The sequence below is a fragment of the Octodon degus genome, unplaced genomic scaffold (assembly GCF_000260255.1).
Source record: "Octodon degus isolate 3935 unplaced genomic scaffold, OctDeg1.0 scaffold00290, whole genome shotgun sequence".
Taxonomy (NCBI): Eukaryota; Metazoa; Chordata; class Mammalia; order Rodentia; family Octodontidae; genus Octodon; species Octodon degus.
This window is the reverse complement of record NW_004524866.1, coordinates 2115256-2132322: the sequence shown is the minus strand read 5'-3', so window position 1 is coordinate 2132322 and position 17067 is coordinate 2115256. Positions and strand designations below refer to the sequence as shown.

The following is a 17067-nucleotide window of genomic DNA, read 5'->3' as shown; positions in this document are numbered from 1 at the left end:
AAGCTCTCCACACACTCACCAGACCTGGGCTAGGACTGGGTCTGGGGGTTCCCAGAAGTCGGCAGAAATTTCTACTCGGCGGGAGGGGTGGGGACGTATGGCGGAGTGGTGGGGGGCGGCCCGAGGTGGCGGGAGAGGGTTTGGCCCACGCTGTGCCTGGGCTGGGACTGGTCTCGCCGGCACAGGTTAGCAGGAATCTCTCCACACACTCTCCGGACCTGGGCTAGGACTGGGTCTCTTAAAGACTATGTTGAGGGGCCAGGGAGATGCCTCAGTAGAATAAGTGCTAGCCTGGCAAGCACAAGGGCTTGAGTTCAATCCCCATTTCAGGAAAAAAAAAAGACTATGTTGTTAGTTGTTTGTCTTGTATGGATAAATTTAAAAAGTTATATGAATGATTTCTAGAAGTTTATCTTGATGCTAAAAAGTAGATTCGGAGGTGCCTTTGAGTTTTCTTTAGAATGTATAATTGGTGCAGCCCATTCTCCTTTTTTATTTTTATTTGTTAATTAATTTATTTATTTTATATATTTAGTACAGGGTCTCACTACACAGACTGGAGTCCTAGTGATTCTCCTGCTTTCAGCCTTCTGAGCACTGCGATTATAGGTGTGTGTCGCCATGCCCAGTCTCACTTGCTGTCTCAGTGCTCCCCAGTATTGGGGCCTGCACAGCAGGCTAGGGATCTAATCCCTGGCTCCTGCTTAAATCTGATGAGCTATCTGGCCAGCCCCATTGTCCTTTAAAGACAAAGTGGAATGAACACATACATTTCATTCCTGTTTAAATAATCTCTGTTTGCAACTGAAACTCTGTAAATTATTAAAAATTTTCTGTGTGCTCATTCCATGAGATTCTGTGCCATGTTCAGGACTATAAATGTAGGCAGGAATAATGGGTGTGTGTTCTCAATGAGCAGGAGACTGTTCTAGACTTGCATTAATTTTTTTTTTTTTTGTATTTTAGGAAGGGTCTACAGGCTGTTCAGGGTCTCACTACCAGATCAGACTCTTAGTAATTCACCTGTTTACAGCCTCCCAAGAGCTGGAATTACAGGCATGCACCACCACGCCGAGTCTTAATGGCTGTCCCCGCACCACCCTGGGATGGAGCTTTAATCCACTGAACTATTTGGTTGGCCCTAAATATTCTTGAATCAAACAAATTTGTGGCTTATTGGTAACCAAAAAAAAATTTCATGCAGGGTGAGTTCAATTGTTCATTATAAAATTATATTTCCCACCTTTTAGGCATATCTTTGAAGAAGCTGACTGTCCTGCCCTGTACCCACCTTGCTCTTACCAGAGAAGCTGAGGCAGGAGAAGAACTTCAAGGAAGGAATAGGGGAAAGCACCACGTGCATAATGAGACTGTGTGTGTGTGTGTGTGTGTGTGTGTGCATGCCAGGATTGAACCTTGTCCCTTTGTTTACCTAAGGGAACACTTACTCTAGTGAGCTGTCTTGCCTGCTCTTCTCCCTGACTTAAAAACCAAAAGATAAACACTTAGGAGCCCATCTCATGTTGAAGTTTTATATAATATATCAAAACTTTTCCTTCTAAAAAGGTAGAAATGGTTCTCAAACTTTGCTGCAGAGAGGTTGCATGAGCTTACTCTGCATTTTGGCAATTTTTTGTACTGCTTGGATTCTGTGGACTACTTGGCCATCACTAGGCCTTGTATTATAAAAAGTTCATGCCAGTAGTAAGGTAAATGGGCAGGGAATTAGATATACAGTTATCAATTTACCTCAAATTTTAAGGTAAGACTAAATATTTAACAGCATAAGAATTTTTTTTCATAAGAATTTTTCTAGAGTTCCCCAGTATAACTTTTAGAGAAAACTCACAAAACACCCGTGTGCTGAATAAGGGCATTCAGCAGCACTTGGGTAAGCATGGTAAACAGACATTACTCAAGCCTACTGAGGTCTGTATAGAGAACAACTCAATGAAGTGCTTTAGTGGGGAAAAGGTCCTGCACTAGATTCTGAACGTGCTCTGAGTGCTGCAAAATTACATGCACGCAGCACAGGGTGGGGGCTGTGGAGGGACAGACGCTAAGTGGAAGAACCAGGAGTGCACAATGATGCTGGGAAAGCCAATTAAAGGGGTTCTGGAGGAGGAGCAATGGGGATGAGACAGGAGCTGTGAGGTGGTGGGAGACGAGGGGCCTCGTCAGATAGCAAGGCTGACTGGATAGAAATGATGGGTGATTCTTGGTAAACTTCTTTGTGCTCTTCCAAATCTGGATTTTACCATGAAGTGTAGATGGATCTGAGATGAGTTTCAGAAATCTGACAAGTCGTGTTGAGCAGAGTGTTTGTGTCCTGCTATGCATGGTTCTAAGTGCACATAGCTCAGTCATGTATCTGTTACAGCATGAGGGCGGTCCCCAATGCTCCTTTTCATCCTGCACACTGAAGCCTTTTTCCCCCTGAGCTACTATTTCCACTTCACTTTCTCCCATCCCTGGCAGCAAGCATTCCACTTCCTTTTCATCATAGATCACAGATCTGTATGCACCTGATGTACAGTTCAGATGCCTCATATAAAATCATCATACAGTGTTTGTTCTTTGGTGTCTGGATTATTTAATTTATAGTGATATACTTAAGTGGTATCCATGTCAGACAATGTGTCAGAACTTAACCCTCATTAAACACATAAGCTTACCACCATTTGTATTCCAAACACTCCACACTGGGTGTGGTAACTTATACTCTTCATCATAATAAACATGCAATAATCAAAAAAGAAAAAAGTATTGATGGGAAAATAATTCAGTGTGACAACAGAAAACATTTCCCTCTGTAAAGCAAATCCCACATGAAAGGCTGTGTGCTCGTGACTCCCCATCTGTAGATCATGCAGTGTAGAAAAATCCCAGAGCAGGAGCCTGGAGTGCTGGCTGCCAATGACTGGGGAAATGTGAGTGGAAAGTTAAAAAGTGGTGGCGATTACACCACACAGTGGATCTCAAAGCAAGGGTGCATTTGCTCTTAAAGAAGACAGTCTTAGGCTGTGCGATTCATACATCAGATGGTGGTGGTATGTATTTTTATCCATTTCTTTTTTTTTTTTAATTTTATTTATTTATTTATTTGAGAGAGAGAGAGAGAGAGAGAGAGAGAGAGAGAGAGAGAGAGAGAAAGAGAGAGAGAGACCAGCTCAGCCCACCAGGGGGCAGGGCTGGCTGGCATGTGGTGCTGGGGGATTGAACCGCGGTCCCTGATGCTTTTGCTAAGCTTGTTCTAAGTAGGTGCTTCAGACCACTGAGCCATCTCTCCAGCCCCCTTTATCCATTTCTTTACCATATATTTCTTCCTCTGAAAGCTGGTGTTCATCTGAGAAGCTCATTTCTAGATTGGTTCTTTAAATTTGGGTGGGCAGGAGTCTGCTTTTCTTTAATACATCCTACGCTCCAAATATTTGTCCTTTATCTTGAGGAGAACTGACTAAGAATTTCCCACTCTGTGACCTTTTGTGTCTTTTCCTTTTGTTGGTGATTTTCTTTGCTGTGCAAAGGCTTTTTCATTGGAAGAGATCCCAGGTGTTTGTTCGTTGTATTATTTCACATGCAATTTTGGCTTTGGTCATGAAGTCTTTGCCTACACCTGTATGTTCAAGAGTACCACCTATTCTTTCTTCCAGAACACTTAGCCTCTGTTATAGTGTTTTACTATTTAGATCTTTGATTCATTTTGACTTTAGTGCATGAGTATAGACATGGGCCTACTTTTAGTCTTTGACGTGTGGAAGTGTGTTTTGCTTTCATTTTTTGTTGAAGAAGCTCTCTCTTTTCTCACCGGAAAATATACTTGGTCTGTTTGTCAAAGATGAGGTGTTCAGGGCCAGGGAGATGGCTCAATGGAATAAGTGCTTCCCTGGCAAGCATAAAGTCTTGAGTTTAACCCCTGGTTCCATGAAAAAAGAAAAAAATAAGATGAGGTGTTATTTTGTGTGGTTCCTGCATATCTGAAGCTGCTCCTTTGATCTCAGGTCTGGCCAGTGTTACTGGCTATTGAATAGATGCTCATTAAGACAATGCTGAGGTCCCATCTCACCCCAGGAAGCATGGATCTTATCAAGAAATCAATAACAAACAGTCAAGAGGCTGTGGAGTAAAGTGTGTCTTTCAGCAACGTTGGTGGGACAGGAGACTGATGCAACCCCTGTGGAAATCATTGCGGAGATTTCTGAAAAAAACTAAAATCACACACCCCATTTGATCCAGGTATTCCTCTTGGCATCTCCCCAGAAGAATTTAACACATCACACCACATTGAAATATGCACACTCATGTTTATAGAAGCTCAATTAGTAATAACTAAATTTAGGAAAAAACTCAAATGATCATCAACTGAGGAATGAATAAAGAAGATGTGAGGGTTTTGTTACATCTGGGCACACTTTTCCATAAAGAAGAACTAAATTGGGATACTTCTAGGGAAATGAAAACACCTTGAGAAAATATTTTTAACTGAAACAAACAGAGCTGATATAATGAATATCATTGTTTCTCTCATATAAAATATTGAATGGGTAAATATTGAGCAAAGTGTATAACAGATATTGTAAAATAGAAAGAAAACCTTCAAAAGAAAATGGCACTAGAGAAGGGACAGGAGAAGGAAGTGAAAGAAAAAGAGTCCATACTAGTGAATAAATAAATCAGACACACATGTTTAAATATGACATTGCTTCTCAATTCAGAGAAACTGAAGGGATAAATGCAGAACAAAATATATAACAGATGCTTTGAAATGGGAAGAAAATATTCAATTGAAAGAGGCACAGGGATGGTAGGAGAGGAAATGAAGAGCAGAAAAAAAGAAGAGAAGAGAAAAGAAAGAAAATGGAAACAAAGCTTCTGTAACTAAGGAAGGGAAGACGGACTGAAAAGAGGAGAAGGATTCAGGAAAAAAAGAAATAAAAAACAAGAAAAGTGCACAGATACAAGCTTCCTCTAATGAATGTCGTCATTATGTATACCTAAAATGTGCCAATAAAATTAATTTTATTTATTTATTTATTATTTATTATTTTATAAAGCAGTTCAATTTAATCACATCTTAGATCAAGAGAGATAGGAACCTAGCTTCACAGCATGAGAAATGTCAGTCAGCCCACGCTGGGGTAGTGGGGAAGTAGTTCTCTTCTACCACGTGGGCATAGCCCCTGGCCTCCTCAGAAATAGTCTAAGATCTGTAGCACTGATCCAGGGCCATCTTCCCTGGAGGGAGCTTTATCTCACACAATGGAATGTTCTTGTTAGTCCATTGATATATTTGGCCATTTGATTTCTTTTTTTTTCCTTGAATCTTTTTTATCGGTACATTTTATATATACATAGTGATCGCATTCATCATAGGAGAATTGTACCTTGCTTCAAACAATAGTTTCAATCATTTTTTTAAAGATTTAAAATTTCTGAATTTAGTTCAACTTATAATACCACATTTCCAAGAAAAATGAACCTTTTGCAAAGACATTTAAATAAAATCATTCCAAGATGCACAAAAATGAAATTGTCCAAAATATAAAATTAATTTTAAAAATTGATGGTGGAGAGAGACCGAGACAGGAATGAGAAAAAAAAAAAAAGACAGAGACAGGAGTCTTTATATGAAGTCAAAAGTGCTCTCCTTAGTGTTGCATTTTCTTGCCAACCTGCAGACCTCTGGGGAGATGAAGTTCACTGTAGTAACATGAAGGATTACTTATTTCAATCTCATGTATGCTGTTGAATGCTCATCACTGCCCTCTGCTTACTGCTATTGGCACAGAATGACAGGCAGGAGAATGGTGGGCACAGCTTCCTGGGCAAAGGGGACCGGAAGGCTTGGTGAGAGCTGCTTGCTGTGTTGTGAGCTTTTAGGACAAGCACTGTCACAGAAGGGACACATATGGCTGATGAGCCAGTTTGTGTGTGAGCCCCCTCCACTGATTCCTTCCTAATCAGCAGGGAAAACATGAGGAAAGCTGTCAGTGCACACCTGAGCCTTTGCCTGCCCAGGTAGGGTAGGGTAAAACTTGGGGCGCATTCTACATGGGCTGGTCCATTTCTTCACATTTTGCTCCTTTCATAATAAAATCTTGGAATCAATAAATGTGAACACTTCAAATTTAATATTCTTTATTACCAACAAGATTACCTAAGAAAAAAAATATCATTCTTTTGAGAATTGCTTGCTGATATTTTTAGTGGCATGACACTGAATCTCTTGCTCTACTTTGGCAGGCTGGATATCTGAACAGTACGGCATCTATTGATCATTAACAGGGCATGACCTCTATTGATGTACATTTGGTATCATTTATTATAACAATTTTCATAGTTCAGCACATCAATTTTTTTCTGTATTTTTTGGAGCATATTCTGGAGAATATCCTTGCAGCCATTTTACTTACTTTGATGTTCTGGTTTCCCCCATGATAAATTGTTTTTACTTGAGATGCCATCACTTTGTAGCAGGCATGTAGGACAATATCTTAGGGCACACATGGACTGTGGACTTTGCCTTCCAGTTCTCTCCATCACTCCTCATCATTGCATAGGGAAATAGGGAGGACTTCTACCTGGATTTTATTTTTTAGAACAAAATAATCTGCACACTAAATTTTATCAATTCATTAGAAATCTGGGACTAATGTGTCTGCCCTCTTCCTACATACAAACTCTTGTAGTCTGGAATCAAATCCTCAGTGGCAACAAGGACATGTATGCGAATTAGAATTTTGTACATGGCGGGTACACGTGAGTGCCGCACCCACTGAAGGCATGGCAGGCAGACCAAGGACAAGAGCTTTGTCTCCTCAAGTTGCGGCAGAAGAAGCCCCAGCATATTTTCTCTGCAACTTGGGAGTGTGTGGGTGGGAAGGAAACAGTCATTTTCTTTAGTGTATTGGCCAAAAAGGGACCTCACCCCGGGCTTTCTTCCAGTTGATGTTCCAGGAAGTGCAGAAGAGATATTCTAATCACACATTCTCCTCTGTTGTGCTATATGTGTAGTGCTATATGTGCTATATGCTATCATATTGGAGAACTTATAATTAATTACAAGAGTAATTAATTACTGAATGACTTCCTGGGTTGATGTCATTGCATAGTGCAGCACAGTTACAAATTTAGTACTTCAGCATTCTTTGTGTGGCACAGAGTCTGAGTACAAGGTTTTGTGTACATTCAGGACATACTCTCCATTTAAATAATGTTTTAGCCATTTAAAACATACAGGCTGTGGAGATAGCTCAGTGTTCTAAGCGCCTGCCCAGCTGACAAAAGGATCTGTGTTTTTGGCCGAGGAGATGGCTCAGTGGAATAAGCGCCTCCCTCACAAGCGCTAGGGCCTGAGTTTAACCCCTTGTTCTGAAAAAAAAAAAAAGGATCTGTGTTTGATCCTTGGTACCACATGCTGCACTGGCCTTGGAATCCCAGCAGCACTGTGCTGGTGACTGAGACTGGCATGGTAGCATGTACCTATAATCCCAGGACTGGATATTCTGGGACAGGAGGATCAGTATGAGTCTGAGCTGTGTAGCAAGACCTTGTGTCAAGTAACTAAAGAAATAAAATATTAAGAACAAAATTTATCATGAGCCGAAGTCTTATATGGTGTTTCCCTATTAGAATCACACAGCTGCATTGGATCAGGCTCTGTCCTAACCACTATTTGTTAATTTCTATAGATACACTGTTTAGGTAGACCATGTTCATAAGTATCAGAGTCGTGACTTCATCATATCATCACTTGAAATGCAGTTCAGCCCATGTTGTTGTCCGATGCACATTAGAACAGAAGGCTTTTTGAGTTTGGTAAGTCCTGCCCTCATGTAGAGACCTTGGCTGTACTCTCAAATACTCTGTACTCTTGTGTCTCTATTGGGTACAATTGAAAGTGCCCATGTTAGTGGACTTAAAAAGCTTTCACTTAGGAATATCTTTATACAATTTATTAAACTGGGGTCTGGCAAGATAGCTCAGAGGATTAAAGTGCCTGCCTAGGTAAGATTAGGTAAAAGCAGGGAACATGGTTCAATCCTGGGCACCACATGTTATGCCAGTCCTGCCCCTCAGGCACACTGAGCCAGCCACCAAGTCCCCATGTGCTGGTTCACGCCCATAATCCCAGAGCTAGGGAGGCTAAGACAGCAGGATCTCTATGAGTCCAAGCTGCATAGCTAGACCATGTAATAACCAAAAACATTAAAAAATTACTAAACCAAAGAGATTCAACCTATTGCTCTGTGATAGTTTATTAAAAATAAATAAAATCTCAGTGTGCTTTAATATATTTGAAACTCTTGAAAATTTTGGATTTATACACAATTTATATATTTTTCCTTTGCTTCTTTTTTTTTTTTTGGAGCTTTGGATTGAACCCAGGCCCTTGTGCTTGCCAGGGAAGCAACTTATTCTACTGAGCCATCTCACCGGCCCCTAAGCCAACTTAATTTTGTCCAGCTACTTTTCCAATGCTAATGAGGGCATCAGGCCTATATCTTTGAAACTAGAGAAAATTATCTTTTCTCACAATGTATATAATTTAATTTTAAAACTTTATTCATACAGAAAACAATGCTTCTTTTCATGTTTAATAGATTGCCTCTTACTAACATTTCACAATTTATAAGTGAAAAATGATTCCCATAAATAAGTGATCCAATAAGTCCATATTGAGTCTCACTCTGCTGGTTATCTAGACCTTGATAAATACAGGATGGCATGCATTGAACTATTGCTGCATTATTTAGAATAATCACCCTGCGCTGATACTCAGAGGTGTAAGCATTGCCTGTACTTCTGTGCTCTTCGATATTATGAGTGATTGAAAATATAGATGCGATTTTCAGTTTGCTTCTCTGCTTCCAGGTGAAGGCAAAAAAGAAATAGTCTACACAGGCCCATGTCCTCACAAAAGCCTAAATCCTGTATGTGTTCAAGCATGTAGGAGTAGAAATGGAGTCTGACAGCATATTAAATCATGGAATGAAGATGTATAAAAGAATGAAGCAGCATGCAAGTAGGCTATATTATACAACTCAAAATGCTTGGTGTTTCTGCGTTGATGTTAGTCACTAATTTGGGTTTCATGCCTGTGGGGCAATTACGTGCACCTAAAGCAGCGGAGAGCAGATGTGGCTGTGAGGTTCACTTACTGTGACTGGTATAGAGGCAACACAACTATGCAGAAAATGTCCTGTGGGCCTGTCAGGTGACAATTCCTGATCGTACTTGGAAGACACAATGTCCAATATTGTTTAGTGAACTTGAGGGTTTCCTGATATTTCCAGAGAAGCTTAACAGCAAATCCTCCAGTGTAGTCTACTAGAAGCACATCTAATGGAATCTGTAACAGTGGCTCACTTAGGGGCAAATATGCCCAGGAGGAGGGGTCACTTGGGTATTGCCCTCAGTGGAACTTGATTCCGTCATGGTGGCTCGAGGTACAGAAAATGATATGCAAGCACGATTTCTGTCTTGAGTTTTTCTCCTGGTCACCAGACCTCAGATGTAGATCCCAGGGTGAAAATGGTGGCAAACTTCTCCAGGGAAATGGAGCAGGCACTTTTGACAGCAGCTGGGGCATCGGAGAGTCCACCTGAGTCTCAAAAAATGTCATGCTGAAACACAAACAGCATATTTATTTACCTGGCTCAGCCTGTGATTTTTCTCTTCACTCAGCCCTTGGCTTTCATGCACATCTAGGATGTTGCCTTTGATTGCTATCTTCCTTCTCCTGCAGCTTTCTGCCTCAGTGAGCAAATTGACAATGAAGACTGCATTTCCCGAAGAAGCACCAGTGTGTGCAAGGATGGAGACGTGGTGATTGGGTGTTTCTTGTATCTTTATTTCTATATCTACTATACTGGTATGACTGATATACAGCCTACTGGAGAATTCCACTTCATTCAGTAAGTGTCTTCTTCATGAGTTTGTTATCTTTCTGGATATCAAGATAAGTTATGCCTTGAGATCCATGCATATATGAATCAATATTTTCTATAGTGTCACCTGTTCTGTCCACCCTTATGTGTACAATGGGCATAAAATTTGGACTCTTTTTATACATTGGAATGTGGGAAGAGAATATTCTTTCTGTTTGCTTGCAGTCTTAGCTTCTTGTTTTCACTCTTAGAACCTTAGAGAGACCCCGCTTACCCATACTGTGTGGTCCATGCCCTTTCTCAGACCTGGATGCCACTGCATGGAATTTGGTGACACTCTTCTTCATGAGTGAGTCACTTCGTTTGAACTGAATGCTAAGTGGCTGTTGACAAATGTGCCCTAATGCAGTGAGTGGTTTGCTGAAGTTTCTGTCCTTCTCTAACTATGTAGTTCCTTGCATTCTTACATCTTCTCTTCTGATATTTCTGCCCTTTCTGTTAGGAGTAACGTCTTCCTGTAAATATTTAGTTGCTGTTTCAAATAAACTTTAGGAAGCTCCAGAGCTCCTGCTTCTGCAAGCTGAGTCAGTACAAGAAATGAATCACCTGAGAGACTTTTCCCACTCATGTGATTTTTCCTCAGTTGGATGTGTGTATCTTTTCTGTATTCAGATTCTACTGTACCAGGTCTGACAAAATCATAGTTAAAAAAAAATGAATGCTCCTAATGGTCAGAGAATTTCAATGAATTATTTGTGCTTTTGTGATAAAAGGAGATATCAGTGGAACATATTGTTTTACAGTGGACACTGATCCATAGTGGTCTGGTAGCTGCTGCCGATCGGAAGAATTAAAACTAAATACAGAAAGGTCTCCCTTGGTCCTAACACAGTGGTGGGGCCTTGTTTTGAATATTACATATTAGGATTTTGTTGGGCATCCTGATAAGAGCAGAAACTCACTGTCAGCCTGGCCAGCTTCCAAAGAGTTTCTTTCTTACCTGTCTAGAAGACGCAGGTGTTTGATCATCAGGTACCTGGCCAGGTCTAGAGTACTATAGTCTCCTTGCTTCTGGTCACACACAAAGTTGGGACACTGCCCCTTTTGTGTCAACTGGAAATTTAGGGCACTCCCTTGTAGGAAGATTTGGGGATCCCACCCATAGAAAGGGCACTGTGCCTTGACATTTCCCAGTCAGAGCCCTAAAAACGACATGAAGAGGCTTCTCGGCACTGGAATTGGAATTTTAGGTATGGAATCTCGTCTAACCTGGTGATGTAAATTTTTTTTTTTGTGTGTGTGCTTTACTTTTCTGAGTAATGATTTGTGTGTTGCCTAACAGTTAATTAAATCTTGTTTTATTGTTTCTACCTTTTTGATAGAGGATTTTTGTTATTTGTGAGTTCAGGCACCTATATTACACAACTCTGACTGTGGTTTCTTTAATGCACTGTATTTGGGAGCAAGGCCAGCCGGGTAAAATCCTGGGCCTTTCAATTCTGTAGATGGGGTCTGTATCTTTCTCATAACTATTTTTTTTTCTATTTTGGCCATTAAGCTCAGGATCTTGCATTTACCAAGCAGTCATTTAATCCACTGAGGTATCTTCCCAGCTCCACACTCTTTATAACATCCAGATATTTCCTTGTATTTTAATTCCTGAAAAGTTTGCCATGTTCTCATAGTATTTGAGATGGGAACTTCTTGTGCTGACTGTGCTACAAGCAAATATCTGGGCTCAAGAATTTCTTCTGGTTCAGCTTCTTGAGCAACTAGCATTATTGGTCATTGTACCCTGAATATGTGTTTTTCTTCCATCATTTTGGAAAATTTGTGTTCTCATAGATAGGAATAATATGCAAATTTTAATTCTGGTATCTGCCACTGAATAATTCTTCTTAGTGGTAGATCAGAATAATTTTTAGTGTTTAACTTATAACAATCTGCTGGAAATTCCCTAAGGCCTGAGAGAGGATTAGTAATTCCTGTCACTTACGGAAAATTATAAGAAGGATTTTGTTTGATCAGAACATGAACGGCAGTATAGAATGCACTGAAATGCGGTTTGTATGAAGGGGGGAATTCTGAATGGAGAATGGGCCAGTATGCATTTAGACCTCACCAGGACCATGGAGAGGGATCATGAGGGAGTCTGGCTAGTTGCTCCTGAGTGGACCCTAACTAAGGAGAGCCCAGTGAGATCAGAAGGCATCTGAGTATAGGGGGTATGATCAGGTATCAGCTGTTCTCAGATTTCAAGACACTTCACATTATGTATGATCTGTTTCTATTCCTAGGAAGAGAGGATGAGCTACCTACTCTTCTGTTGTCCTTTGCTGTTCCCAAATATGCTCAGAGGATCAGGTTGCAGGTGGCCCTGCTCTAGGCCCACGCATTGTGAGCTCTGTCTGTGGCTGGAAAGAACGCACGTGCAGGTCTGAGTGTGTGTGCCCAGGCTGATGCAGCCATCAGGAAAATGAGTTTGGAGCCTCGAAAGAGAATTTAGATTCCTGCAAAAATGAGAGGAAATGAAATTTGGGGCAATAAAAATTTTTATAAATAATCCATATATTTCAGATAGAATTTATATTGAAGAATCTGATTTTAGTATTTTAAAGAATAAACTTTTCAGATATGCACACACAGTGTACATTTGATTTATTCTTTAGCTTTGATAGCACTGTGGCTTTTCTGCTCATAATAATAAGCACAGTCAAAGTAACATTGCTCTGTCTCTGTGTTTATCAGTGTCTTTTCCATACATGATATTGTAAATCTTCACAATAATTATTATTACTGCATAACATATCCTTTAAACATATCATAATTTAATTCTCATTTATTTTTGCGATGTTCGATATTTGTAATTAGTGCCTTCTGTCATGTAAGGAGGGCAACAGACGTCTGATGCTTAGTGGAATGCTCGCTGATCAAAGCTAATGAGCGTTGAAGAGCAAAGCGGCTGTGTTCAAAGTTATATATTCTTCAAATTACCTTATCCTTGAAATTACCAAACTGCATACTGAAACAAAATAATGGCATTTTCAACCGACTGCTCAGAGACGTAACATTTCCTCAGCATTTACATTGGACAGCTGTTCTAGGTAGAAGTTAAACAGGTGACAGCATGTTGATACCATAAGCATGTCCTTTATTAACGTTTGCATTGTTCAAACAGCTTTCATTACTTCATGAGTATGTCATTTAATTTCTTACCCCTTGACAGTTTTTTTTACCCTAGAAGAGAACTTATAAATTTTTAAAAGTGCTTTCCATATTAAAGAAAAAAATTGTGTTGTAAAATTATTTTCAAGTCATTTACATGACATTTTGCTCATTGTAAGCATTTCTACATAAATCATGCTTAGCCAGAGATAGATATAACTGTCTAGGTTAAAAACACATACTTATAATTTGCAGTTTTCTTGTTCCTATTTGCACTTGCATCTCAATATTTAATGCTGGAAATATTTTTCATGTGTTATTGTTCATTTTGTTAAGGCTACAGCTATAGCATATATTTTTTCCTGCAAGAACTTTGTCAATTTTATATTGGAAATCTCTTTTCTTCATTAATTTAGTTTTTTCTGTGTCTATACCAGAAGATTTTTAATTTTTTTAGGTGAATAATCTTATTACTAATGGGATAGTCATGCCTGCTACTCTGTTCAACTCTTTTATTCTTTTGTGACTTGCTAAATATTTATTCCATGGCTTAGAAACCACAGAGTAGGGGCTATGGAGGTAGCTCAGTGTCCTAAGTGGTAGCTTAGGCAAGTTTAGGGAAGCGAAGGCTGCATGGTTCCATCCCTGCAACTAAGTGCTGTACCAGCTCCACCCCCAGGGCGGGCTGAAATGGCCACAAAGGAAATAAAAAAAAGAACAAGAAACTCCACAACAATAGTAAGTAATGCTGATGCTAATAAAGAAATCTTGTTTCTACAAGTATTTCAATGAAAGTACTCTTGATATACAAGTTCTTTAAGAAGCTTCATGACACAACATTCAAACCTCATTGCACTTTGTCAATAGTACTTCAGCTGTCTATGCGGTGAATCCTTGGATGGAGTGTAAACTTGTACTCCTGGCGTTCACCCATCTTAATCGTGACTCACTGCTTTATTCCTTAGGCATAATCTGAATTTTGAGTTGGAAGAATATCAGTTTTATCCTTCATTCTTTATGTATATTATATTTCTAAAGACCAACATAGTGCAATTGTATACAGATAATTTATACTTTTTTTTTTTTTCGGAAACGAGGATTGAACTTGGGCCCCTTGTGCTTGATAGAGAATCACTTATTCTACTGAGCCATCTCCCTGGAACCCAGACAATTTATTTTGATTATATATATCAAGCTGATATTAACTCCATAACAAATAAAACATAATGTTGAAGCAACTCTGCTTGGAATCTAGTAAGGAAACAAAGTTCCTTTATGGAAAATTCATGTCCCTATTGTTGTAATTCAAATTGCCTTCTAAAAACTTAATCTACCATTACCTATTTTATGAAAATTATAAATTTATTGAATATAGGGTCTAATTGTGCAGTTCAGACTTGTAGTGATCCTTCAGTCTGAGACTCCATAGTGCTTGGATTAAAAGCATGTACCACCATGCCTGGGGGTCCCAGTCTGGCACTTCATGTGGTACTGGGGATTGAACACGGGATCTTGCACTTGCCAGTCAGGAACTTAGAGTGCTGAGCTATCTTGCCAGCCCTAACTTCATCACATGCATATTTGATTCTTATGAGTGTGGGGAATGAACATGAGTATTCAGCTTATAAATGGTTCTGGAATGGATTGGAATATGATCAATGATGATACCTTTTCTTAAGGTCCTCTGTGTTCTCTATGCAGGCTTACACCTAGGACTTATCAGAACTACCTGGCCTTCATTTTTGAGATAGATGAGATCAACAAGAATCCTCATCTTTTACCCAACATTTCTCTGGGCTATGAGTTCCATAATTTCATTAGTAGTCATTGGAGGATACTAGAGAATTCCTTCATTGTGCTCACAGGACAACACGAGATTCCTAATTACATTTGCAGGAGAGAACGCAAGTGTGCAGCAGTACTGACAGAAATGTCATGGGAAACCTCAGCTCAGATTGGACCACTGCTGGAGCTCTACAAATTTCCACAGGTGAGGGTTGGTGGGGCAGGAAATGAGGGAAACACTTCCATTATGCTTCACCTACATGGAACATTAAGGGTGAAAAATGAAGCTGATATTATTATCTTTCTAGGTATATACGGTACCAGAATCTAAACAGAGAGACTTAGTGTGTTACCTCCAATTCTGTTACTTTATCTCTTTTGGTATCAAAAGGAAAGGAAAAAGGGGAAAATATATATTTTTGTGATGTCTGAATATATTCATTCATTAAAAATAACTTGTCCCGTGAGAGACGTTGATAATAACGGTAGGAGTGTGTATCTTTTCTCAGCACTTGGCGGTGTCATTCAGTACACTTAGAATTACTATTGTGCTTTTCATCAACACTCCACTATGTTATCCAGTGTTCTTTTCCTTTAAGGTTACCTTTGGCTCATTTGATCCTACACTGATGGACAGTGGCCAGTATCCTTCTTTCCATCAGTTAGCTCCAAAGGAGACATACTTGGCCCTTGCCATGGTATCCTTGATGCTTCTTTTCCACTGGACCTGGGTGGGGCTTCTCACCACAGAGAGCCATAAGGGTCTTCAGTTTCTCTCAGATATAAGAGCTGAGATGGACAGAAACAGAGTCTGTGTGGCCTTTGTTAAAATGCTGTCAACTGTGGCTGTGTCCTATCACCCAGATGGAAAGAAAGATGACATCCACAATGAACTGATGTCATCTGTCAATGTGGTGGTCATTTACTGTGACACTGATAGTGTACATGACGTAAACTACAGCATAATGCAAAACTTACTGACATGGAAAGTCTGGGTGACAAACTCACAATGGCATGCTGACCTGGCTGGGAGAGATTTCATCAATGACATGTTCCATGGGATTCTTGTTTTTTTCACACTATCATGAAGAGATTTCAGGTTTCAAAGATTTTGTCCGGGCAGCTACCCACTTCAAATACCCGGAGGACACTTACCTTGTTATGTATTGGTCCAAGAAATTTGACTGCTCATTCTCTGAGTCTGACTGTGCCTTGAAGACCTGCACACCTAATGCCTCTCTGACTTGGTTGCCCCTGAATAGTTTTGAAACAGCCATGAGTGATAGGAGCTACAATATATACAATGCTGTGTATGCTGTGGCCCATGCTCTCCATACCATGCTTTTAGAAGAAATACAAATGCCACCACTCAAAAATAGATAAGCAATGATGTTTCCCCCCTTTATGGTAATGTGTCTTCCCTTGGAATATAGGCAGAGTCATCAAGGTGCCTCTCTCAAGCACTTCTATGTGCTTCACCTAAGAATCCTAGAACAATTTCTCCAACACATCATTAAGGAGGTGATTCTTGATGTGATTGACCCACTGGCAAGGGGGAGTAAACATGAGGCCAGCTCCTTGCTTCTGCCTAGAGGAGGTCATTGCTTTACACATGTATATATGTTCCATATTGTTCTTAAAGGACAGCAGGAAGATTGTCATCACTTAGAAAGAAAAGACATTAAATCTCTCTGTTTATGAACCCATTTCTAAGGTAGATTCTATGTGAATAATCAGATAGATAATAGAAGTTGTGACTTTTACATGCTTTGATTCTACATTTGATGTTCTGCCCCAACACAACTCTACGCTTTCTTTAAATAGTCTTTCATAGAATATTTTATTTTTCTTAAACTGAATGAAATTTCTTGAACATGGTGACTTTCTAGTCCTGAAAAGTTTGTGTGCTCTAATGTAATAGATACCAGTGTTAAGGTTGCTTTAGGAAAATGAGATTAAAGATGCTTATGATCTTTACCTGACCCATAATATTTGTCTTTGCCTGGAGCTCTGTCCTCATAGGATAATGTATTTTTGTTAGCTGCATCTCTTTCTGAAGAATATTCAGTTTTCCAATCCTGCGGGGGACTTAGTGAACTTGGATGATAGACAAGAAATGGATTCAGAGTATGACATTCTTAATTTTTGGAATTTTCCAGAAGGCCTTAGACTTAAGGTTAAAGTTGGCACATTTTCTTCCCGAGCTCCACATGGCCATAAAATGACT

General features: G+C 39.7%; 1 protein-coding gene across 1 annotated transcript in view; it reads left to right on the top strand.

The window, feature by feature from the left end:
- LOC101572649 (vomeronasal type-2 receptor 116-like) overlaps nucleotides 1–17067 on the top strand; it is a 44787-nt gene that overhangs the window by 21818 nt on the left and 5902 nt on the right. The window contains 3 exon segments of the mRNA XM_023707446.1: nucleotides 9749–9917; nucleotides 14757–15045; nucleotides 15440–15790. Coding sequence (XP_023563214.1) covers nucleotides 9749–9917; nucleotides 14757–15045; nucleotides 15440–15790 — 809 coding nt within the window.